Consider the following 26,674-nt stretch of genomic DNA (forward strand, 5'->3'; position numbering starts at 1 on the left):
GCAGCACCTTAGACCGCTTGGCCAACCTGACATGCTTGACTGGTCTGAGCTGTCTCCTAGGAGCCAGACCGCAGTACCGTGACATGGAAGCTGGTGTTTCACAGTTTGCCAAGGTCCAGCAGTCTGCCTCGTTGGTGCAGTAGGCAGTGCGTCAGTCTCATAATCTGAAAATCGTGAGTTTGAGCCTCACATGGGGCAGTGTGCTAACTTCTGGCACATGGAAGTGCTTAGATGACTGGGTGGCACTTTTTATCCCCTTCCATGTGCATCATGCTTCCCCGGGGCAAAAAAAGCTACAGCTCCTCTGGAGGCCTGGCGGCGTGAAGTTCCAAGAACATTTCCTGAGTCAGAAGCAGTGATGGTAAGATGCTCCCATTCCTATCACGTTGTCGTTTGACGTTCGGCATGGATCTGTCAAATGTTATGAATTAACGTTGTGCGAGGATTTGACGAAAAGTCCTGCGAATCCCATTGCCTTAAAAACCAATGGCATCCCAGGACATTCCACTACATGGCATTCCAAGACTGTTCTTTTGATCCCCTTTCGGTTCACTTGCATTAAAGCCTTCGTCCATTGTTTTTTTTTCATAGGCGTCTTCGAGTTTTTGTGGACAATACCTTGATCGCAAACGCCTTAAAACCTACAGTCTAAAGTGCCCATTAAGGCTGCCAAGGACACTGCTACGCTGCATGATCTTTGGCCCAAAGAGATTGATGCTGTGCTTTGTCAGTGTTACTGTATCACTCGGACATGGCGCTAAAGAGTTAAAGAACTGAGCCTGAACGCGTAGCCAAAGATTCGGTTTGTCTGAAATAGGATTTGAACCCACGACTCCAGGGGAGACTACGACCTGAACGCAGCGCCTTAGACCACTCGGCCATCCTGACATGCTTGACTGGTATGAGCTGTCTCCTACGAGCCAGACCGCAGCACCGTGACATGGAAGTTGGTGACACCGTGACATTGAAGCTGGTGAAAGACTGCCACCTGAACGCAGCACCTTAGACCGCTCGGCCATACTGACATGCTTGACTGATTTGAGCTGTCTCATATGAGCCAGTCTCATAATCTGAAGGTTGTGAGTTCGAGCCTCACATGGGGCAGCGTGCTGACTTTTGGTACATGGAAGTGCTTAGATGACTGGGTGGCATTTGGTAGAATTCTCACCTGCCACGCGGGAGACCAGGGTCCGATTCCCGGCCAATGCAATTCCTGTTTTGTGTTACTACTTTCCCAGCTCTGGGTAACAGCCTTGCAGCAATCACACCCCACTAGGAGAGCAGTATGAGCATATCAGCTTTGGTGGTTCAGTGGTAGAATTCTCGCCTGCCATGCGGGAGACAAGGGTCTGATTCCTGGCCAATGCAATTGATGTTTTGTGTGGCTCCTGTTCAACCTCTGGTTGTCGGCCTTTTAGCACTCACATAATACAAAGGCAAAGGAACCACGAAAGTCTACATTGGTGGTTCAGTGGTAGAATTCTCACCTGCCATGCGAGTGTCCAGGGTCTGATTCCCAGCCAATGCAATTTCTGTTTTGTTTTGCTACTCTTCCAGCTCTGGGTAACAGCCTTGCAGCAATCACAATCCACTAGGACAGCAGTATGAGCATATCGGCATTGCTGGTTCAGTGGTAGAATTCTCGCCTCCCAAACAGGAGACATGGGTCTGATACCCAGCCAATAAAACTCCTGTTTTGTGTTGCTAATCTTCCAGCTCTGGGTAACAGCCTTGCAGCAATCACACGCCACTAGGACAGCAGTATGAGCATATCAGCATTGGTGGTTCAGTGGTAGAATTCTCGCCTGCCACGCGGGAGACCTGGGTCCGATTCCCGGCCAATGCAAATCCTGTTTTGTGTTGCTACTCTTCCAGCTCTGGGTAACAGCCTTGCAGCAATCACACCCCACTAGGACAGCAGTATGAGCTTATCGGCGGTAGTGGATCAGTGGTAGAATTCGCGCCTCCCATGCAGGGGACCCGGGTCCGATTCCTGGCCAATGCAATTCCTGTTTTGTGTTGCTACTCTTCCAGCTCTGGGTAACAGCCTTGCAGCAATCAAACTCAACTAGGACAGAAGTATGAGCATATCAGCGTTGGTGGTTCACTGGTGGAATTCTCGCCTGCCATGCGGGAGACCCGGGTCGAATTTCTGGCCAATGCAAATCCTGTTTTGTGTTGCTACTCTTCCAGCTCTGGGTAACATCCTTGCAGCAATCACACCCCACTAGGACAGATCTATGAGCATATCAGCATTGGTGGTTCAGTGGTAGAATTCTTGCCTCCCACGCAGGAGACCCGGGTCCGAATCCCAGCCAATGCAATTCCTGTTTTGTGTTGCTACTCCTCCAGCTCTGGGTAACAGCCTTGCAGCAATCACAACACACTAGGACAGCCATACAAGCATATCAGCATTGGTGGTTCAGTGGTAGAATTCTCGCCTACCACAAGAGACCTGGCTCCGATTCCCAGACAATGCAATTTCTGTTTCGTGTTGCTACTCTTTCAGCTCTGGGTAACAGCCTTGCAGCAATCACAGCCAACTAGGACAGCAGTATGAGCGTATCAGCATTGGTGGTTCACTGGTAGAATTCTTGCCTGCCACGCGGGAGACCCGGGTCTGGTTTCTGGCCAATGCAAATCCTGTTTTGTGTTGCTACTCTTCCAGCTCTGGGTAACAGCCTTGCAGCCCACTAGGACAGTAGTATGAGCATATCAGCATTGGTGGTTCAGTGGTAGAATTTTCGCCTTCCACGCGGGAGATCCGGGTCCGATTCCTGGCCAATGCAAATCCTATTTTGTGTTGCTAATCTTCCAGCTCTGGGTAACAGCCTTGCAGCAATCACACCCCACTAGGACACTAGTACCATCATATCAGCATTGGTGGTTTAGTGGTAGAATTCGCACCTCCCACGCAGAGGAACAAGGTCCGATTCCTGGCCAATGCAATTCCTGTTTTGTGTTGCTACTCTTCCAGCTCTGGGTAACAGCCTTGCAGCAGTCACACCCCACTAGGAGAGCAGTATGAGCATAGCAGCATTGGTGGTTTAGTGGTAGAATTCTCGCCTGCCACGCGGGAGACCCGGGTCCGATTCCCGTCCAGTGCAAATCCTGTTTTGTGTTGCTACTCTTCCAGCTCTGGGTAACAGCCCTGCAGCAATCACAACCCACTAGGACATTAAAATGAACATATCAGCATCGGTGGTTCAGTGGTAGATTTCTCGCCTCCCACGCGGGAGACCTGGGTCCGATTCCCGGCCAATGCAATTCCTGTTTTGTTTTGCCAATCTTCCAGCTCTGGGTAACAACCTTGCAGCAATCACACCCCACTAGGACAGATATATTAGCATATCAGCATTGGTGGTTCAGTGGTAGAATTCTCGCCTGCCACGCAGGAGACCCGGGTCCGATTCCCGGCCAATGCAATTCCTGTTTTGTGTTGCTACTCTTCCATCTCTGGGTAACATCCTTGCAGCAGTCACACCCTACTAGGACAGTAGTATGATCATATAAGCATTGGTTGTCCAGTGGTAGAATTCTTGCCTGCCACGTGGAAGACCCGGGTCCGATTTCCGGGCAATGCAAATCCTGTTTTGTGTGCTACTCTTCCAGCTCTGGGTAACATCCTTGCAGCAGTAACACCCTACTAGGACAGTAGTATGAGCATATAAGCATTGGTTGTCCAGTGGTAGAATTCTTGCCTGCCACGCGGAAGACCCGGGTCTGATTTCCGGCCAATGCAAATCCTGTTTTGTGTGCTACTCTTCCTGCTCTGGATAACAGCCTTGCAGCAATCACACCCCACTAGGGCTGCAGTATTACCAAATCAACACTGGTGGTTCACTGGTAGAATTCTTTCATGCTATGAGGGAGACGTGGGTTCCATTCCCGGCTGACACAATTGCTGTTTTGTGTGGCTCCTGTTACAACTCTGGTTGACGGCCTTTTAGCACTCACATAACACAAAGGTAAAGGACAACATGGGTCAGCATTGGTGGTTCAGTGGTAGAATTCTCACTTGCCACGCTGGAGACCCAGGTCTGATTCCCGGCCAATGCAATTTCTGTTTTGTGTTGCTACTCTTTCAGCTCTGGGTAACAGCCTTGCAGCAATCACACCCAACTAGGACAGCAGTACAAGCATATCAGCATTGGTGGTTCAGTGGTAGAATTCTCGCCTGCCACGCGGGAGACCCGGGTCTGATTCCCGGCCAATGCAAATCCTGTTTTGTGTTGCTTCTCTTCCAGCTCTGGGTCACAGCCTTGCAGCAGTCACACCCCACTAGGGCAGCAATATAAGCATATCAGCATTGGTGGTTCAGTGGTAGAATCTCGCCTACCACGCGGGAGACCCGGGTCCGATTCCTGGCCAATGCGAATTCAGTTTTGTGCTACTACTCTTCCAGCTCTGGTTAACAGCCTTGCAGCAATCACACCCCATTAGGACAGCAGAATGAGCATATAAGCATTGGTGGTTCAGTCGTAGAGTTCTCGTCTGCGACGAGGGAGACCCGTCTCTGATTTCCAGCCAATGCAATTACTGTTTTGTGTTGCTACTCATCCAGCTCTGGGTAACAGCCTGGCAGCAATTACTCCCCTCTAGGACAGCTGTATGAGCATATCAGCATTGGTGGTTCAGTGGTAGAATTCTCGCTTGCCACGTGGGACACCTGGAGTCCAGTCCTGACTAATACAGAAGTGGTTGTATGTGGCTCCTGTTCCAGCTCTGGTTGATGGGCTATAAGTACTCACACAAAGGCAAGGTACAAGGTAGGTCAGCGTTGGTGGTTCAGTGGTAAACTTCCTGTTTGTGACACGTGAGACCCGTGTCTGTTTTCTGGCCAATGCAAATCCTGTTTTGTGTTGCTACTCTTCCAGCTCTGGGTAACAGCATTGCAGCAATCACACCCCAATAGGACAGCAGTAGTAGCATGTCAGCATTGGTGGTTCAGTGGTAGAATTCTTGCCTCCCACACAGGAGACCTGGATTTGATTCCCGGCCAATGCAATTCATCTTTTGTGCTGCTACTCTTCCAGCTCTGGGTAACAGCCTTGCAGCAATCACACCCCACTAGGGCTGCAGTAACTAGACTGAATGGAGGGACAAGAATGGTTAACGACAATGGACTGGACGATAGACAACGAGCTGGACAAAGGAAAAACTTGGTGGAAAAAAATATTTAAAAGAAGTAACAGTAATAGTGAATGCCGAAGAAGTAAATGAGGTAAGAGCTGTGGACATCATTAAAGCAGTGACAGACAAGTGTGGTCATGGGAAGATTCTGGCGTTGAGACTGAGGCAAGGAAAAGAGTTTGAACTAACTATGGAAAAGAGACATTTTAGAAAAATTAGAAGGATGGGGAGTTTATCCCATATCAAAAATAAAAAGAAGAGTTTACACAGGCACTGACATTGAGGACGGATCAAGGTTGTTTTAAATGGTTTAAAGTGGAAGATGCCCAAAGAGGATATTATTTTATGAAGAATGTTTATTTTAATGTATTTGTTTTGTGAAATTTCTGGAGTTTTTAAATGTTAATGTAATGTGACGATGTTTTAAATAAAAAAAAATAAAACAAAAAAAGCACATTTTAATGGATTGCGCTGATTTTAAGTGCTATAAAGGTGAAGAAAAGGGACAATTTGCAAGGAATTGTAATACTGTCAAATGTCCAGAATTTAAACAATTTTTAAACAAGTGTGAATGTTGGATGGAAGGAGAGGAAGGAGGGGGAGCAAAACAAGAGGATGGACAGGTGCATGAAAGAAACAAGGAAGAAGATTTAAAAACAAGGGTTATGTAGGAGGAAACAAACAACATAAGGGAGGAGAGAGGAAAAAATGTGAACGAAAAACAGACGTCAGAACAAAAACAGTGGACACAAATGGAAATAACTGACAGTTTTAAAAACTTTTTAAATATGGTGGAAAACGATGAACAAAATAAGACTGATCAAGCCGAAGAAATGGAAAGTAATGGAGAAAAACTGACAGATTATGTAGAGAAGAACAAAGTGGAAAGAGGACTAATAAGAAGAAAAACAATAAAGGTAAAACCAAATGTGGACAGTGCAAGAAAAAAGATGTTGACAAAGGTGCGAGTAAAAAATGTAAATACGTATGAAGTGTTAAGAGGGCTGGAAGTGAGGTGGATTTTGTGCTCTTTGGAGTGTGAAGTTAATCTATATATTCAAATTGTATGTGTATAATCTGCTTGTAGACTTGCATACCTCTAAAAGAATTAAGGTGCTATGTAGAAAAGGTCATAAAAAGAAGTGGATGAGAAGAGAGCGGGACAAAGCCTGAGTAAACAACTAATGTGTCTCAGGAAATGAATAAGAATAGAGCAACACATTTGTAAACAGATGACAGAGGTGGAATTTGGAGTCAAGGGTTAAACTAGGGAGGTCTTGTGTGATATATGTAGAAATAAAGGAAAAACAGACGACGGAGGTGGAATTTGCAGTCAAGGGTTAAACTAGGAGGGATCTTGTGTAATAAATGGAGAACAAAGGAAAACAACGGATGTAAAGGGGTATTTAGGTAAGGCCAGGGCATGAGTGAGACAGAACTTTTCAGACAGGGATGCTACTGGGGGTCTCCTGAAAATTCTCCTTTATTGTCGACAATAAAGTATATTCTTCTGATATTCATAACCTCCAGACTGAGTTTGATTTAGTAAGAGAAAAACCAAAAAAAAAAAAAAAACACTACAGAAGAAGATGTTGAGAAATAATGTTTTTTTAACCATTTTATTTACTTTTAACATGAATTTAATTTGTGTTTCTTTTATGGAAGGGGCTGTTAGTTGAGTAACAAAAATTGGTATGCAGATGTAGAGGATGAGACTAAAAATAATGGGTGGTTTTAATATTTTAATATCTTTCATCATGTTTTTAAACATTTTATTATGGAATGCAAGCGGTTTATTGAATGTGGAGAAATTTAAAAAAATGTTGGTGTTATGTAAAGAAGCTGATGTGATTGTTTTGCAAGAAACAAATTGGAAAAATTTAAGTTTAAAATGGTTCAAAGTAAATGGGATGGTCAAATATATTTTAACAGTGGAGAGGATAAAGTGGGTTGTGGAGTAGTGATTTTAATAAAAAGAGGTATATATGAAAAAGAAAAAGTAATATTTGAGGATGGAGTTGGGAAATGCATGGCGATGAAATTAGAAAAAGGTGAAGATAATTTCATAATTTATAATATTCATGCATCCAATGAAAAAAATGAAAAAGTGAACTTCTTTAAAAAACGTTAGTATAAATGTAAAAAATGGCAGAATGTTATTGTAGTTGGAGATTTTAATACTGTTTTCACAGAATTAGATCTGGAGAGTAAGATGGTGTATAGAAAAGACAAGGGGAGGGAGGAGCTACTGAAAATGATGACAATGTAATTTAATAGATGTGTGGAGAGAGAGAAATAAGACAAAGAGGGAAGTTTCAAGAATGCAACTGGTTTTAAATGAGGTTAAGTAGGATTGATTATATGTTATGTAATGTAGAAATGAATGACTATATCAAAAGTGTATTTTACAAAAACCTTGGATTTAGTGATCATTCGATTTTTTGTGTGAAGTTAGATTGTGTAAAAGTTGAAAGGGGATTGGGTGTATGGATTTTGAATGCAACAATTTTAAAACATGAGACATACAAAGTAAAACTAAACAAATAATTTTAAACAGTGAATTGGATAGAATGTATAGAGAAGATAAAAGAAAATGGTGGGACAACATGAAGTTAGACATAAAAAATGTTCAATAAAATATTGTAAAATTTTAAAAGAGTTAAAAATAATACAGAAATTCAAATAAGAAGGGAATTAGAAGATGAAATAAAAAGACTGCAAATAGATCAAAATAAAGAGATTGGGAAATTCATATATTTACAAGAACAACTAAAATAGATGGAAAATGAAAAATGCAGAGGGGCTATAATTAGAAGCAAAGTTACACTGTTGAAGGAGATCGTAGTTCTTAAAAAACTATTAAAAAAAAGACTTGACAGAAAGCAGACTTAATGAAAGAGGTGTTGGATAAAAATGGAGAATTAAAACAAGGAACTGAGGAAATTTTAATAGCTGTTAAACATTTCTATAAACATATGTTTAAGAGACAAGGAATTATAAAGGTTGATAAAGTTTCTTTCAAATCAAATAAAAGCAAAAGTTTCAGAAGAAGATACATTTTTTGTGATGCAGGAATAACAGAAGTAGAAATTGATGCAGCAATAGGACAGTTAACTACGGAGAGAGGTCCAGGCATAGATGGTTTAAACAATGAGTTTTATAAGAATTTTAGAGAAATTATAGTACCTGTTTTAAAAGAAGTATATGATGAGGTTTTTAACAAAAAAGAATTAAGTGAAAGAATGAAGACAGGAATGATTAAAATGATACACAAAAGAAGAAGTCCTTTAGATCTAAAGAATTATAGGCCCTTAACAATGCTAAATACAGATTTTTAAATTTTAGCAAAGGTTTTAGCAAACAGACTTAGGAAAATATTACCTAAAATTACAAGCACTACACAGGCATATGGAGTAGAGGGGAGGGACATAATAGACACAGTTCAAAGTATAAGAGATACATGAGCATGCGGTTGGGTCTCCGGGCCTGCAGCTTCATAATATTGGCTCCATGTCAGTCCAGCAGGTGGCGGTAAAGCACATTTAAGTTTGACAACCGCCAAAATACTGAAGAAGAAGTTGACAAACCGAAAGAGTCAAAAAAATGTGTTCCTGCTGCACAAGAGCGTCTGTACTTCTGCATGTGAGTTTAACACTTCTACATTACGCTGATTTGTGGAGATGATGAAGGGGGTTTAGATTAGTGGTGGGTAAAGTGAGGCTTCGTGAAACACTGAAACAGTCGAAGCAAATGTGTCGAAGCTTCGAAACGTTTCGAAACCCCACTCTACAGTGACATCTAGTGGTCATTTTTTGATGTATTGCACTGAATCAGCTTCAGCAAAGAACAGTTGAACAAATTGAGGAATTACACCCAACTTTGTATGTATGCTCCTTCAAGTAACATAGTACAGTGGTTAAAGAGTCAGTCTTCCATGCGGGGTTAGTAGGTTTTGAAGCCAGGCTGTCGCAGTTGTTTTGAAATGCTTTAATACCAGTTGGTAATGCTTTGCTCTTGTATCGTTTTGTTTCAACATTGGTCTGATATCCGATTGAACAATTTGTGAATAAATATGTCGTTTTTGTCTTAAAACAAGGTTGTTGCTAGATCAAAAACGGTGGCCTGAAGTTATCAAGAATTATTTATATTATTCATTAAATTTCCCATTTATTGTATTTTATTAATGTCTACCCAAACCCTAAACCCAACCATCACAGTACTGTAAAATATTTATTATTGTTTTACAGTGTTACAAAAATGATGCTAAATTGATGGCGTAACTGTAGCTGTATCCTATTTAGGCTACACAAAACAGAAACATGATTAAAATACATAAAACCATTTCAGAGTATTTGTACAAGTCGGGATTCGAACCCAAAACATCATGCAAAGCATAGAATCAATTAGCAAACTCACAGTCCTCTAAGCCATATGAGACAAATCATTTGATGATCTTGGCAATCAAATGAGGATTCGCCAGGTCTCGAAACGTTTCTAAGCTGATCGATGCTTTGAATCGCTTTAGTCACGTGACTAGGTGTTTCGAAACACTTTAGTCACGTGACTTGGGTGCTTCGAATCATGCTTTGGTGCAGTGTTTCGAAACACTTGCACTTCGGGATCTCGACACTGTGTCGAAACATCAGTTTCACGTCAGCCATCCCTAGTTTAGATGTGTGAGTGTGATTTAAATGTCTGATCCTAAAGATCAAATCCTCAAACTTTGGTTAAACACTCATTTAAACACTGTATAAAACACACAAAACCAGTTTTACACACTTGAACGTGTTTGTGCTTCTCTATATCAGTCTTACACGATGATTTCAGATCATTCAGCACAAAATCAACTTTAAACAGAGAGAGAGAGAGAGAGAGAGAGAGAGAGAGAGAGAGAGAGAGAGAGAGAGAGAGAGAGAGAGAGAGAGAGAGAGTCTTGAAAGTGAAAGCAGAGCTTCCGTTAACAGGAAGATGCGGATTGAGGTAAAGCTGGTTTTATATTCACACATTCAAACTTTCCCCCTAATAATATAATTTCTTTAAAGTATTATTTGCAAACTGCAAACAGTGAAATCATATTAGCAGCTAATGACTATCAAAGTACAACATTGTTCACAGTCAAATAAACAGTGTTGAAGTTGTTTTCAAGTCATAATCGAATATTCAAAGTAACATGGTAAATAATATAGAGACTTCTAAATGAACGAATGTGTGAATATAAAACCAACTTTACCTCTATAAGCTGGTTTATATTCGCACATTCGTCCAGTGACAGCTCCATACACTGTTTACCGTGGTACTTTGACCATTCAGACTAAAATCACATGCAAGTACGACTTTAAAACATTAGCATTGTTTAATTGACCGTGAACAGTCTTGTACATTTTGATAGTGATCGCCTGCTAATATGATCTCGCTATTTACAAGACTTTTCTGAAATGATCTTATTAAGGAGAAAGTCTGAATGTGTGAATATAAAACCAACTTTACCTCAATTATTGATGTTCCTTGAACTGCATTTAACTGTTTTAATGCTAACTAACTACTAACTAAGCTAATAAATAAATAAATAGCTGGCTAGGACGGAAGTTGCTGTGACAGACACATAGTATGCACGTATCAAATGTGAAATATCTGAGGTGGGACATTATAAAACACTTAACATAAAAAAATAAAAAAAATTAACATCTACCAGAGAAACCTAAACTTCTGTCAAACTTTTCTTCTAATTCATCCTAACTACTGTTTAAAAAACGAGTCCCAATTGTCCAGATAAAGGGAAAAAAAACTCACGTTAAGCGTTTTCTCCCCATTGAAGTCCATTATAAGGAAAAGGCAGGGCCGGCCCTGTACATTTGGGGGCCCTAAGCAAAATCATTTTGGGGTCCTACCTCGCTCTAAACAGTGGAGTATTGCCATTGCAAACCAGCCCACAATGATTATATTGCTTATTAAGTACAATCAATGAAACAGAAAAGTAAAGCTTAATTTCTTCTACTTAATAACTGTCTGAATGACTTGGACATTTTACAACAGCGCTGTTTCTGTCAACTAGCAGCTTAACAAATGAAGAATTAAACTATCTTTAATAAAGGAAGCAGTGATTCCTACTTTGCATCCTTCTGGAGTGTTTAAAACATATTTCATTAATTTAGCAAACAGACTGAAGACTCTATAAAAGATTCTATAGCTTGAGTTTTTTATTTTTATTTATTAATTCCAAAAGTAAAAACCCTGCAATGAAAGACAGCGAGTGATAAATAGCCAAAAACAGAAAATGCATTACTTAGTAATAGAATATACATTAAAAACTCAAGAAAACAACAACAAAACAATTACATTAATGCAAAGATTGATCCGCAAATAATCAAATCAATAAGTAAATAATGAAAAATATTAATAAAAAAAACAGAGAAAAAGGGAAGCAACAAATACTGGGTTAATATTAAAACCCAAACTTATTATTCCCTTCAGTCTCCTTCCCTGTTCCTTACATTTAAGATGCAGGGTTCAGAGCTTATATTAAGCTATAATTAATTCAACTAGCCAGCAGCTAGCTCTCTAAAACTCTCACATGGTCACTCACTGAAGCTAAGCAGGGCTGCGCCCGATCAGTAGCTGAATGGGAGACCACATGGGAAAGCTAGGTTGCTGCTGGAAGTGCTGTTAGTGAGACCAGCAGTGGGAGTAAACCTGTGGTCTGAGCTTTTTTCCACGTTAAGCATTTTATAATGTCCCTCTGAGGTGTTAGATCAGGGGTTAAACGAACACAGGGTTCAACTTTTAAGTGGATCTATTTTGACGGACCATGGGCAAAGCGCAGGGCGCAAACGCTTTCAGGACGTGTCAGAATCCATATTTGCTAATTTAAACGGGAAAATCCGCTTTGTGCTGTGGCGCATGGTCTAAAAGGGTTGAGTTTATTTTGAGTTATAGGTGTGTTTTGAGAAAAAACAAATCAGAGTCTCATATCCCATTCCCTTTAAGAGCCAGCTGCGTCGTGCCATAAACGCATTTGCTATTTACAGGACGCAAAGTAAGTCTAAGTAGAAAAACTGAGCATTTCACAAGCAAACAGTTAACAGTTTTTTAAAAGAAAACAGTTAAACAGATTATCTACCGCGCAAGAATGAGAGATAATCGGTCTACTTTCACTTTCGCTCTCGTGGATAGGGAAACCTTTACGCACAGACATCAATTAGCCTATGAAAAATTTATTTAGTTTGTTAAGCGCAAATATTTGTTTCAAAACTATTTCTAAATTTAGTTCTAATTTCCAGCAAACGAATAAATGAACAATAATAATGAAGTGTTAAAAGTTAAATCCAAATATCCAAAGATATAGGATATATTTGGATATAGAGTTATATCCAAATACACATTGTGGTGGTTTTCTTGGTTTTTCTCTTACTAAATCAAACTCAGTCTGGAGGTTATGAATATCAGAAGAATATACTTTATTGTCGACAACAAAGGAGAACTTTCAGGAGACCCTCAGTAGCATCTCTGTCTGAAAAATTCTGTGTCACTCATCTTCTGCCCTCCTTAAATACTCTGTTTTTGCCTTTGTTGTACATATGTCACACAAGATCCCTCCTAGTTTAACCCTTGACTCCAAATTCCACCTCTGTCATCTGTTTTTCCCTTATTTCTACATATGTCACACAAATATTACCTAGGTTAACCCCTGACCTCAATTTCCACCTAGATTAACCCCTGACCCAAACCTGGTAACTATATAACTTATCCAGTTCTTGTGATATGGTAATTCTTCTAATGGTATGCAAGTCTACAAGCAGATTATACACATACAATTTGAATATATATATTAACTTCACACTTTAAAGAGTATAAAATCCACTTCAACATGCTGTGCCCCATATGGTCTAAAACCTGACAGGTGGGCAAATCTAAGCTTGTTTTTAATAAAACAAATATACATATGTTTATAATAAATAATACTGCTAATAATAATAACATTATACAAAAGCAAATTGTTATGAATGAACTCCCGAGATGAAGAAGACATAAAAGCAGTGATTTTTCATATTTATGTAGGCTAAAAAATAATATGTTTTGTAATTTTTTAATCCTTTATATTTATATCCTATATATCCTTAATATTACATTTTTTCATATGTAAAGATATTTGCGTATTGCTCTACATCTTGTGTGTAGCAGTGCGTAAGCGAGGGGCAACTCTGCGCCGGAGTTTATACTGGGTTAGTTTTGGTCTAATGAAAAATCTATAATAGTTTCTCAAAATAGCAACGCGCCAGCAGTGCGCCTCAGAACACCTTCCTTTTTAGACCAGAACGCCTATGAGCACACATATGAGTGCAAATGCAATTGCTATTTAAACAGCGTAGCACAACACCTCAAAACAACTTTTGTGCCAAGCTGAAAATAGCAAAAGGCTATTGTGCCCCGTCTTGCGCCACATTGTGCCGGGTGTATGGTAGGGCCCTAAGGATTTTTCCTACTGGGCCAGGGATTCAGATGCTTACTTGCCCTGCTAAAATTTTCACCGGCCCCACAAATAAAAACAAAGTTAAAAGCTCTAATCTCTTAACCACGTATTTTAAAGGATGTGTCAAAAGCCAAACATACAGTTAAAGTCAGAATTATTAGCCCCCCTGATTAATTTTTGCCCAATTTCTGTTTAACGGAGAGCAGATTTCTCCAGCACATTTCTAATCATAATAGTTTTAATAACACATCTCTAATAACTCATTTGTTTTATCTTTGCCATGATGACTGAATAATATTAGACTAGATATTCTTCAAGACTCTTCTATACAGCTTAAAGTGACATTTAAAGGCTTCACTAGGTTAACTAGGCAGGTTAGGGTAATTAGTATTAGAATATTAATCAATTCTATGCGTGCTCAATAAAAAAAAGGTCAGGAGAGGTTTTTCTTCAATGTCAAAAATCGTAACAATTTATTGGATACAAATGAATAGTTCGATTCACAGTATTCTATTGTCCTCAATGCAATGCAGAAGTTACATTAAGGACAACAACTTTCTTTTCCCGACTTCAACTTATATAGGCAGCTGATATTAACAGGTGAAGTTTAGTTAAATTCTTCATTTGTCAATCATTGTCCAGTCCTCCATTGGCCGCATCCCAGACACAAGTCCTCTTTTTCTACCAATTCTCTGCACAACTATAAAAGCATAACACTTTCTGTGCTCTGTGTTCAGCTTTAACACCTTTCTTCAGACAGGAAGTTTCTGCAGAGCTGAATTTATTTTTGGACCAGCGTGTATCTACTTCTGCAGAAATGCTAATTAGGATGCACAGCATCTCACACACAACAGCAGAAGTTCAGTTAATATATGACCCGACCAATACCAATAATTGTTTGCTCAGGTATTGACTCTGTTTTTACACCATTATTTCAACACTTTCTCTGAAGAACAAAGACCAACAACAATGCACTTATTTGTGTTGCTATTGCCTGATCAAATGATGGACAAAGCTTCAGTTTACAGCTTCAGCAAATGTGTTTAGATCATTCTAGATTACAGACAGCTTGATCTGGGGTCATATTTAATAGAGCTCTGTGTGTTATGTTTACCCATGATTCCTGTGTAGCAGACCTGATCAGACAGACCTTCAGCCAACAATTAGTTTGTGCTGAATTAAACTGAAAAAAAAAACAATAAAACTCTTAAAGGAGACTAAAGTTTGTCCTTCAGTTTATTCCTCTGGTGTGTTTGTGTGTTCAGTGTGAGATCAGGATCATGTGTGTTCAGCTCTGTGTCTCTGAAGAGTGACTGCTCTAAAGGTTATCCACCAGACCTCAGTGAGGAAACACCATCATCTGCTCAAAGGTATTCAGGGTTTTACATTATTGCTCACACATAGACTATTTTGAACATGTTATTGTGAAAAAACATTTCAGTGAAGAGAGCCATTCCTGAATGACTTTAGTGGCTCATTAAGACAGTTACAGACTCCTGGTGGCAGATTTAGTTTTTTACTCAAGGTATTTTCTGTAAATCGTCATTTTATATTTCCATGTCAATTTAACACATACATGTATGGACTATTCACTTCAATTCAAATTCTTCATCATCGTTTCCTCACTATTAGAATATAAAAGATGTTTACAGCCAAAACTGTTTAGTAAATGTGTCTTAATACAGATTTGAAAAATAATCATAGCTGTTGCAGCTTAAAGCTTTTGTGTGATAATAAACAGTAAATCAAATATTTCTTTTAAAAATATTTGTATCTACAGCTACTTTCTGATTTCTTGTAAATGAATGAAGTTTCTTTATAAACCAATGTCGAGAGGATCACATCTTATGTTTGCTCGCAGCTGCCCTGCATTATCTAATTCACGATTCACCAATCAGAAGATTCCTAGTCCACTGTAAGTGCCCTAGGTTTCATATCACAGCCATCTTTCTTTTGAAGAATCACACCTTCCACCCCAACTCATCTTTCTTTTCTAGATGGGTGGCACGGTGGCCCAGTGGTTAGCACTGTTGCCTCACACCAAGAACGTCTTTGGTTCTGGTCATTAATAAAACCAGCAGACATTTCTGTGCGGAGTTTACACCTTCACCCCATGCTCACGTGGGTTTCCCCCGGGTTCCCTGGTTTCCTCCCACCGTCCAAAAACATGCAGCTTAAGTGATTTGACTTATCCAAATCGCCACCACAGACATGCTCCTAGAAAGTAGTTATCTCTTAAAAGCAATCACTATCTGTTCATTAGCTAATACACCAGGGGAGTTCTCCAGATCTATCTGAGCTCAAACTCCCCTCTCGCCTTGCAACAGGAGGGAGCCCCGGGCTCGAGGATCTTATGAGCTCAGGGCTCTCTCCCGGGGCGGCATGCCAAACAAGCTTTATATTCAATCATCAGCTAAGTGTGAACTCTTGAAGCATGTATGGGTGTTTCCCCAGTACTGGGTTGCAGCTGGAATGACATTCACTGTGTAAAACATATGCTGGAATAGTTAATTCTGCTGTGGTGACGCCTGATAAATAAAAGAATAGTGCCGTAGGCAAATGAATGACTGAATATCTGTATGTGTTTGCCTGTAAATGTGTAATTACAGTAGTTTTATCTGTTAACAGTGTTGAATATGAGTCACGCAGATTCAGGAGACGAGACTCACAGGAGACACAAGAGCTTCACAGACAATCTCCACCTTAGTACCTAATGCTAAGATTGAATTTAAATCTTAATCATAAAATTCTTCCTCATTCGCTAAGTATTTGTCTCTCCTACTTAGGGTGACCAAACCCTTAATACATTTATACAAACAAAACTGCTTTAAAAATGGTCTGTCCCTCGAGCATCCGCCTGTTGTTTGTAGCTTTAGCCTGCTAGCGCCGCTGGTCAGCTAAAGCTACCGACCTCTTTTACCATACACTTTTGACTTACTGGCTTTGCTCTTTACCCCGTAAAATGTCGCTTCCGTCTCTGTCCTTGTGTGCAGGAGAAGCATCGATGGAGGCGTTGGAGCTGGAAGAAGTGGAGTCCTAGATCCGGTCGCTGCTGGTGAGATGGTCGCGGCTGCAGGAACAACTGCTTGTTGTCCCTAATGCTAAGGCCGTCTCATCACCTAAGGTACGTGGAAATTACAACCACATCATTCCCTCTACCTCAACCCCGCGTCCTTCTCTGTCCAGGCCCAGCGCACCCAGGGCGCGGCTCAGCCAGGCGTCGTTCACGCCGACACCCGGCTACCACGGCGCCTGGGTGCAGCCGCGCAAGGTGCTTCCCAGATCTCGGGGCAAAACGTCTCGTCCCGTGTTCGAGATCTCCACGGAGAACCGCTTCTCCCCTCTCCGCGAGTCGGGTCCCGATGTGGCCATCATCGGTGACTCGATCGTTCGTCACGTCCGTGCCGCCTCCTCAAAAGGTAATAAAGTACGTACTTTCTGCTTTCCTGGTGCCCGTGTGAGAAATATTTCTACACAGATTCCAACCATCCTGGGCGCTGCCGAGAGCCCTGGTGCCGTTGTCCTCCACGTGGGGACAAACGACACCGGGCTCCGGCAGTCGGAGATCCTGAAGAAGGACTTCAGGAGCCTGATCGAGACGGTTCGACGCACCTCGCCCGCCACGCAAATCATCGTTTCTGGGCCGCTTCCTACCTACCGCCGAGGAAATGAAAGGTTCAGTAGACTTTTAGCTCTGAATGAATGGCTAATAACATGGTGTAAAGAACAGAAATTGCTCTTTGCTAATAACTGGAATCTTTTCTGGGAGCGTCCTAGGCTCTTCCGTCCTGACGGCCTGCACCCCAGTCGAGCCGGAGCTGAACTCCTGTCGGACAACATCTCCAGAATACTTCGCACCATCTGACTAGCAGGTAAAAATTCACAAAATTCACATTATAGCCACCTAGACTCTTGGTGATCCCACTTAAACATCAGTAACGCATATCTGGCAAATCCTATAGAGACTGTGTCTGTTCCTCGTATTATTAGATTAAGAATAAACGTACTGTGTGCTCCAGAAAAAATCTAGTAAGAATCAAACCAGAAAAACCAGTTGAAAGTGAAAATACAAATTTCGTAAAACTTGGTCTCCTAAACATCAGGTCACTTGCACCTAAAGCTCTTATCATTAATGAAATAATAACAGAAAACAATCTTAATGCACTCTGTCTCACTGAAACCTGGCTGAAACAAAATGACTATATTAGCTTAAATGAAGCAACTCCTCCAGGATTCTTATATAAACATGAGGCTCGTCAAACTGGTCGTGGTGGTGGAGTTGCATCAATCTTTAGTGATTTCCTTAATATTAAACAGAGAAACGGACTTATGTTTAGCTCCTTTGAAGTATTATCGCTTAATGTTCAGTTTTAAATACTATGCAAAAACCTATGTTATCTCTCGCTTTAATCACCATATATAGACCCCCAGGACCCTATGTCAAATTTCTAAAAGAATTTTCTGATTTTATTTCTGACTTACTAGTCAAAACTGATAAAATGCTAATTGTAGGTGACTTTAACATCCACATAGATGACGCTAATGATAAATTAGGGCTCGCGTTTATGGATTTAATACACTCACTTGGGATAAAGCAAAACGTTGTGGGTCCAACCCATCGCTTAAAGCATACATTAGATCTAATTCTGTCTTATGGAATCAAGGTTATTGACGTAGACATTATACCACAAAGGGATGATATTACAGATCACTACCTCTTACTATATAAGCTGTGTTTACCTGAAATCAGCAAACCCGCTCCAATACTCCGCCCTAGTAGAACTATTGTTCCGTCAACTAAAGATGAATTTATAAATAACTTACCTGATCTTTCTCTATTTCGTAATCAGTGTAACTGTGATTTATCCTGTATGTCACTGATGACCTTGTGGGTATTACAAACTCAATAAAAAGAGAACACACTCTGTTTCCGCATCTCTCTCTCTGCAGAAACTGTTGTTGATGTATGACTGTGTGACCTTCTTTGCAAAGAATAAAACTTTAAAAGACACTTTGGGTAAGAATTTGTCTTATTGACCACTAAGAGAGCCCCCTTAAAGAAAATTGCCACTACACTTATCTTCTTGTGTGTCTGTTTTTCATCTGACTGCTTATTTCCTCATGTCTTAAACAGGATGTGACGTGTTTTCCTGAGGTGAAAGAGTTTTCAGATGTGTTGGTCAACTCAACAGTTCAGCGGAGGAACAGACAGATCTGCGGGCATTATTTGAGGTGAGAGTTTGCTCTTTCTTTACTTTATATCATCTATGAGTGTCGCCTGATTATCCGTCGATCATCTCTTTGTGTTTCTGAGACTTTACTGCTGAGCTGAAAACATTCTGAGGATTTCATTTACACCTTTTAATGTCGAGTGTGTTTCTGGAAGAGGATCACAGAAAGCAGAAACCTTTTCATTCTGATACTGAAATCTGAGTTTATGAGTGTTTATTAAGCTCAGCACAGTGGACATTTCTTTAGTTATATTGTTTTAGTGTTTGGATATGCAGTGGAACACAGTCAAATAATTCGCCAAACAGATTCAGAGCATTGAACTTCTCAAACGTACAGGGAAACAGGCCTGGCACAGTTCGGATAGCATAGTGTGAGTGCGCCCCAACAAAAGCTACAGAATACAGAAAACTCGCACTGCAATATAACAGTATAACACTGCAAAATAACATCTGGCCCATGTCTTGCATGCTGTCTTAAAGCCGGTGCCACCTCTGCCAAACCTGGCCAATGTTTGGCCCACATGCTGTAAGCCAGTGCCGGATGAATGCCTGCTCTACCAGCTTTATAACAAATATGGACAATAATTCTTGCTACTCGAGAACATTCTCAAGCTGCTGCAGTGATCATCCAGTTCTTTTCCCATGTCTGCATTAAACAGCATAAACTGAGGTCTAGGTGGCCATGTGTGTCACAATAAAAACAACATGATTCAGAGGATTCTAAGCATGTACAACTGCGTTCCAAGAGCTTTTATATTAAATTAGTCGTCAGTTTCTGCAGTGTTCACTTTTTTGCAATAATTCCACTTTTTTAGTCCACTTTAAGTAGTGACAATCAATTTTCTAAATTTAGTTTTCTGATATGTGAAGTTTCTCACTGGTTAATTTCCTTTTTCAATTTATAAATAAATGCTCAGATCCATATGTTAATTGTGAAACTAATGCAGATGTTGTTGCTCTTGTCCTGTAGCTGTGAGTGGGTGAAGCACCATGGCAAATGTAAAACAGCTGCTCAGGAACTCACTGGATGAACTGGAAGAAGATGAACTAAAGGACTTTCAATGGTATTTAATGAATGACCATAGAGAGATTTCAAAAGCTGAATTGGAGAATGCAGACAGGCGAAATACTGTGGATAAGTTGGTGTCATGTTTTGGATCAGAAAGAGCTGTGAAGATCTCAGTGGACTCCCTGAGGAAAATCAAGCAAAATCAATTAGCTGAAGAGCTGGAGAAAAAACAGCAGCAAGGTAATGTTTAATTCACTGTCAAAATTTACGAATGTGGTCATTTGATTTACAGTTTTATCAGCTCAAATCTTTCATGTTAAAACCCTGTACATTTATTGAACAGCTTCTAAGCAATGCATTTCAATACATTTAATATTTTGTATATAGCTAATGTGTGTGAATATATTGTTTATCTTCGTTCATCTGAATTTGTTACTTTATTTATATGTGCAATTGTTCTTTTTTGTAATGGGAAGCACAAGACATATCTATGTTAATGAACAAAGTAAAACAAGAATGAAGAAGCTTAGAATAAGTGGTAAAACAAACATTTCTAAAACAGGAACACATTGTAAAGCCAGCTCACACTAGAGATCTGCGCGGGACTACATTTTGAATCCCGCTCCCGACCGCACCCGCCAGGTTTTAGCCCGTACCCGACCGCTCCCGCTTATATTAAAAATTTATTGTCCCTCTGCCCGACCCGCCCCGTTTTCTGGCCGCCGCGCCCGATCCTGCTAAAGAGCGGGGGAGAACAAAACCGAAAATATATATACACACACAGCACCAAGCACACACACACAGACAAATCTCTCTCTCTCTCTCATATACGCGCGCACACTAACACACACACAAGCACTAAGCAGACACACAGGCGTTTGCTGTTATATCAACTCAAAGGCTTGTAATACCATGTATCAAGTACCAATGTAATACCAAAAGGTTTTATATAAAGGTATATAAATACTGAGTCGCGCCAGCAGCGCACATTCCTCTCAGACAGAATCGGAATCGGGCAGTGAGTCCACAAGCATCCGGAGTCCGGCAGCCGGAGCCGGGCTGAGTGGTAAGTCTCCAGCAGGCGAGAATCTAGCCGGAACTGGCCCGAGTGTATTTTGCTATCTGGGAAAGCTCTCTCTCATTCGCGCGCGCCCGCACTAACATACACACACACACACACACACACACAAGCACCAAGCACACACACAGGCAAAGCTCTCTCTCTCTCTCTCTCTCATTCGCATAGCAATATCCGCAATATTGCTAGACAGCCCGCTCCCGTCCCAAATTAAACCCGTTACGACCGCTCCCGCGGTTTATTCGGAAATTTATTCCCGCAGACCTCTAGCTCACACTGTCCGTAATGTCTGTAGTGTATGAGTGTGTATGGATGTTTCCCAGAAATGGGTTGCTGCTGAAAGGGCATCAGCTGCGTAAAATATGTGCTGGATAAGTCAGCGGTTCATTCTGCTGTAGCAACCCCAGATTAATAAAGGGACTAAGCCGAAAAGAAAATGAATAAATGAATACTACTCTCACTAAAGTTTATGTGAGATTTGGATTTCTGTAATGTTCCCTCTTCTTCTGTCATCAGGAGTCTGCATGGCTGTTAAAATAACGTTCGAGGTTACTAAAGTAACCCTTCGTTCCCCGAGGAGGGGAACGGAAGCACTATAAGTGGATTGATGTTAAATCCACGTATGGGAGATTTGGTTCAGAAGCTACTCGTCTGAAAGAGTATTGAACGGGCCAATTAAGAATGAATTGGCAGCGCAAGCCTGCGCAGGTGTGCTGCATAGGCAATTAACTGAGCATGTAAGCACACCTGGCGCCAGCAGACGCTATCCTTTTTAAGCTGAAGAGACTTTTAACAGCTAAGGGACAGTCATTATGGCGACGGAGTATAGTGCTTCCGTTCCCCTCCTCTGGGAACGAAGGGTTACTTTAGTAACCTCGAACGTTCCCCTTCGGGGGGAACTCCAGCACTATAAGTGGATTGATGTTAAATCCACGTATGGGAGCCCATTGAAAGCGCCATAATGACTGCACCTTACCAACACCCATCATGAGAGAGCGGTCAGGCAAGCCTGACGCACCCAGATCATGAGAGGTGCGGTCCTCCAACGTGCCCTTGGCCCTAACTTATCCCACTTCAAAAGAAGCTTTACGGAATAGGTATATTTTTTTGGGAGTCGCTAGCGTCTAGATAATTCTAGGAATATACGACACTACGTTGGGAAGCGTGCCATCCCAGTAGGGAGGACGCTGCGGAGACCATCCGCACCCAATAGGGGAAACAAATGGAATTACATATGGACTAACCCTGAGAAGGGGGAGTGCGCATAAGAAAGTGGTTAGCAGATAGGGAAAGTTCGGGTCAACCCAGGGGGGGGAACTTAACCGAACTAAACACCCTTGAGGAAACCGGCTCCACTCGCAGATTATAAAACCTTGCAAATGTGTTGGGTGTCGCCCAGCCCGCAGCTCTACAATGTCTGTTAAAGAAGCGCCGCGCGCACACGCCCAAGAGGATGCAATGCTCCGAGTGGAGTGCGCACGCACTCCCGGGGGGCGCGGCTGACCTCTGCTCAAATAAGCACATGAAATGGCCTCCACAATCCAGTGGGATAAACGTTGTTTAGACACGGCACTTCCCTGCTGCCGTCCGCCATAACGGACAAAGAGCTGCTCAGAAGATCTAAAGTTCTGAGTACGGTCCACATAAATGCGCAGAGCGCGAACTGGACAAAGTAAGGACAGGGCTGGGTCTGCCTCCTCCGGGGGCAGCGCTTGCAGGGTTACTACCTGATCTCTAAAGGGAGTGGTAGGAACTTTGGGCACATAACCCGGGTCTCAGGATAACGTGAGAAAATTCCGGCCCAAATTCCAGGCACGAGTCACTGACCGAAAATGCCTCCAGGTCCCCGACCCTCTTAATGGAAGCCAACGCGACCAGCAGAGCTGTCTTCAGGGACAGAAATCTTAAAGATACTGTATCGAGTGGCTCGAAGGGATCAAATCGCAGGCTCGTGAGAACGAGGGCGAAATCCCAAGAGGGCAAGAGAGGGGGGCGAGTTGGATTCATTTGCCTAGCGCCTCTGAGGAACCGGATGATGAGGTTATGCTTTCCCACGGTGCCGCCAGCCACCGCGTCATGGTGAGCGGAGATGGTGGCAACGTAAACCTTGAGAGTGGAGGGCGACAGCCTACTGTCCAGCTTCTCTTGAATGAAAGAGAGCACAACACTGATCTGGCAAGATCGGGGGTCTTCTCTGCAAGAGACACACCACTCAGTAAATAGACTCCACTTCAGGGCGTAGGCGCGCCTCGTAGAGGGGGCTCTAGCCTGAGTGATGGTATCAACCACCGCGGGCGGCAGGTTACTTAAGTCTTCCTCGCGTCTATGGACGTGGAGGTTCCAGAGATCGGGACGAGGGTGCCAGACGGTGCCTTGTCCCTGAGAAAGTAGGTCCTCTCTCAAAGGGATCTGCCATGGGAGGGCCGTCGCGAGAAGGGAGAGCTCTGATATCCAGGTCCGGTTGGGCCAGAGGGGCGCAACTAACAGAACCTGTTCCTCGTCCTCCCTGACCTTGCACATTAATTGCGCGATCAGGCTCACTGGGGGAAACGCATACTTGCGTATGCCCCGAGGCCAGCTGTGGGCCAGTGCATCCGTGCCGAGAGAGCCCTCCGTCAGGGAGTAAAACAACTGGCAATGAGCGGTCTCGGGGGAAGCAACAGATCGATCTGGGCCTCCCCGAATCACGCCCATATCAGCTGGACAGACTCGGGGTGGAGTCTCCATTCTCCAGAGTGAATCTGCTGCCGTGAGAGCACATCGGCTGCACGGTTGAGCATACCAGGGATGTGAATGGCGCGCAGCAACTTCAGCCGCAGGTGACTCCAGAGGAGCAGACGGCGGGCGAGCTGAGACATGCGGCGAGAGTGCATACCCCCCATGCGGTTGATATACGCCGCCGCCGCCGTACTGTCCATCCTGACCAGCACGTGTTGCTGCTCCAGCACCGGAGAAAAACGGCGGAGAGCAAGGAACACTGCCAACAGCTCTAGGCGATTGATATGCCAATGCAGCTGGGCACCTACCCACAGGCCCGCAGCTGCATGCCCGCGACACACGGCTCCCCAGCCTGTGCTGGAAGCATCTGTCGAAACAACAACATGACTGGACGCCTGTCCCAGAGGCACACCGGCCTGCAGGAACGAGGGGTCGTTCCAGGGGCTGAGGGTGCGGTGACACAGCGCAGTAACAGAGACTCGGTGTGTGCTTGCATGCCATGCGCGTCTCGGAACTCGATCTTGAAGCCAGTGCTGAAGTGGTCTCATATGGAGCAATCCGAGCGGTGTGACAGCCGCAGCGGAAGCTATATGCCCCATTAGCCTCTAAAAATATTTCAGTGGGACCACTAACTTGCTGTCGAGCTCCCTCAGACAGTTCAGCAGCAGGCGAGCGCGCTCTCCGGAGAGGCGCGCTACCATGGTGACCGAGTCCAGCTCCATCCTGAGAAAAGAGATCCTCTGCACCGGGGCGAGTTTGCTCTTTTCCCAGTTGACCTGCAACCCCAATAGGCGGAGATGCCGGAGCACCTCGTCTCTGTGCGCAGTTAATTGCTCCAGAGAGTGGGCTTAAATGAGCCAGTCGTCGAGATAATTGAGTACGCGGATGCCCGCAAGCCGCAGAGGCGCTAGGGCACCCTCCGCGAGTTTGGTGAAGACCCGCGGAGACAGAGAGAGCCCGAAGGGGAGGACCTTGTACTGCCATGCTCGACCTTCGAACGCAAACAGCAGAAACTGACGGTGGTGTGGAAGAATGGAGACATGAAAATACTCGTCCTTCAGGTCTATGACTGCAAACCAATCCTGAGGATGAACGCATTGGAGGATGCGCCTCTGCGTAAGCATTCTGAAAGATAGCTTGTGAATGCAGCGATTCAAAACGAGCAGATTTAGGATTGGCCATGACCCACCGCTCTTTTTGGGTACGATGAAGTATGGGCTGTAAAACCCGCTCTCCATCTCGGCTGGAGGTACCGGTTCGATTGCACTCTTCGCCAGGAGGGCAGCAATCTCCTCTCGCAAGACAGGGGCGAACAGGGGATTGACCCTGGTGAAATACACGCCCGTGAACCTGGGAGACCGTTTGGAGAACTGTAGTTCGTAGCCGAGTCTGATCGTGCGTATGAGCCACCGCGAGGGGCTGGCCCGCGCTAACCAGGCAGGCAGAGCCCTCGCTAATGACGTCATCGCAGCAATCATTGATGTACCCGCAGAGGGGCAGCGCGGAGCGGGTGTGCTGATCCGGGGAGCGCGAGGGTCCCGCAGAAGAGCTGGAGGAGAGCGATTCGCTCTGGCTCCGCACCCTAACTCCTGAGAGGGGGCTTGGGGGCTGGGAGAAGGGAGACCATCCCCCCAGCGCCCGAGAGCCGCTGGCGGAGCATGCAAACCCTGCGAGCTGAGAGGCAGCGCGTCCCAGACTGGCAGGGCTTGAGCTGTTACATCCGGGGAAGGGAAACAGGAAAAGGAGCAGCGGAGGTGGATGGCTCGGCCGGGGATGGAGCGGGCTTACGGCCCCGCCGATAGACGACATTGCCCATCGCATCCGACTGCTCCTTCACCGCCTTGAACTCCTGGGTGAATTCACTGACGGTGTCGCCGAACAGGCCAGCCTGGGATATGGGCGTGTCAAGAAAGAGAACTTTGTCAACATCGCGCATATCTGCCAGGGTTAGCCAGAGGTGGTGTTCCTGGACCACAAGTGTGGACATCGTCTTCCCCAGTGCGCACGCGGCGGACTTAGTGGTCTGGAGAGCATAGTCGGTCGCCGTGCGCAGCTCGTGTAACAAGTCTGGGTTAGACCCACCCTCGTGCAGCTCAGCCAGCGCCTGCGCTTGGTAGCGCTGGTAGGTGGCCATCGCGTGCAAGGCGGAAGCTGCCTGGCCCGCAGCCTTGTAAGCTCTAGCTCCAAGGGAGGCAGATAACCTACAGGCTTTGGACGGGAGACGGGACGGACCGCGCAAAGCGGGGGCGTCACGCAGACAAAGATTGACCGCAATGGCGCGCTCCACCTGCGGGATCGCCTCATACCCCCTGGCAGCTCCACCATCCAGGGTGGTGAGGGCGGAGGCGGACGCAGCGTGGGCAGAGAAAGGTGCCCTCCAGGACTGCGTGAGCCTACTGTGCACCTCCGGGAAGAAGGGGACGAGAGGCTTCGAAGGCTTCGCCTTTTGATCCTCTACGTAACACCCATCTAGTCGGTCCGGCCACGGGACTGGGGGATAAACCATCTCCAACCCGACGGCCGAAGCAGCCCGAGAAAGCACGGCCAACATGTCCGCTTCAGGAACCGTTTTGACGGCGCTCGCTTGCCCAGAGGGGGCGAGCGGGTCCGGATCATCGTCGGACAATGAAAGCCCACCCTCCGATGCCGCGGAGGACATCTGATCTCCAGTGTCAGCGAGCGTGAGAGCTACCATCTGATTAGACGGATCACTCCCAGTACCTGAAGCTTGGATGGAGCGCTTGGAGGAGCGAGAGGTCCGCGAGCCCTTGGGCAGCGGATTATCTCTCGCTGGACCCCTTAGATTTGCCCGAGCGCCCGCTGCAGAGCAGGAGGCGACTGGGGTGGCTCGCTCTCTTATGAAAGCTAACCGCGATCTCAACTGCGCAACGGTCATGGCATCGAAGTGACGACATGAACCGCCCCCGAGCACCACATTAACATGCTGGAACCCCAAACATGTAATGCAGTGATCGTGCCCATCATCCGGAGCCAGGAAACCCCCGCAACCAGAAACGCACAGTCGGAGCGCCATCCTG

At 44.0% G+C, this 26,674-nt stretch overlaps 2 protein-coding genes and 5 non-coding genes across 9 annotated transcripts in view; all 7 read left to right on the plus strand.

Moving 5' to 3' along the window:
* Positions 1–26,674, plus strand: part of LOC103910528 (uncharacterized) — a 173,202-nt gene that overhangs the window by 32,939 nt on the left and 113,589 nt on the right. The gene's annotated exons all lie outside the window — the stretch shown is intronic.
* On the plus strand, positions 1,776–1,846 carry trnag-gcc (transfer RNA glycine (anticodon GCC)). Its single transcript has one exon. It is a non-coding gene; the product is annotated as a tRNA-Gly (tRNA).
* trnag-ccc (transfer RNA glycine (anticodon CCC)) lies at positions 2,253–2,323 on the plus strand. The gene has a single exon. It is a non-coding gene; the product is annotated as a tRNA-Gly (tRNA).
* Positions 2,719–2,789, plus strand: trnag-ucc (transfer RNA glycine (anticodon UCC)). Its single transcript has one exon. It is a non-coding gene; the product is annotated as a tRNA-Gly (tRNA).
* trnag-gcc (transfer RNA glycine (anticodon GCC)) lies at positions 3,355–3,425 on the plus strand. Its single transcript has one exon. It is a non-coding gene; the product is annotated as a tRNA-Gly (tRNA).
* On the plus strand, positions 4,148–4,218 carry trnag-gcc (transfer RNA glycine (anticodon GCC)). Its single transcript has one exon. It is a non-coding gene; the product is annotated as a tRNA-Gly (tRNA).
* Positions 18,791–26,674, plus strand: part of LOC108183680 (protein NLRC3-like) — a 61,523-nt gene continuing 53,639 nt past the window's right edge. For both annotated transcript variants that reach the window (XM_073947362.1, XM_073947363.1), the window contains exons 1-2: positions 18,791–18,832; positions 19,802–20,080. In XM_073947362.1, coding sequence (XP_073803463.1) covers positions 19,822–20,080 — 259 coding nt within the window. In that variant the 5' untranslated portion in view covers positions 18,791–18,832; positions 19,802–19,821. The remainder of the gene's footprint in view (positions 18,833–19,801; positions 20,081–26,674) is intronic.

The sequence above is a fragment of the Danio rerio genome, chromosome 4 (genome assembly GCF_049306965.1).
Source record: "Danio rerio strain Tuebingen ecotype United States chromosome 4, GRCz12tu, whole genome shotgun sequence".
Lineage (NCBI taxonomy): Eukaryota > Metazoa > Chordata > Actinopteri > Cypriniformes > Danionidae > Danio > Danio rerio.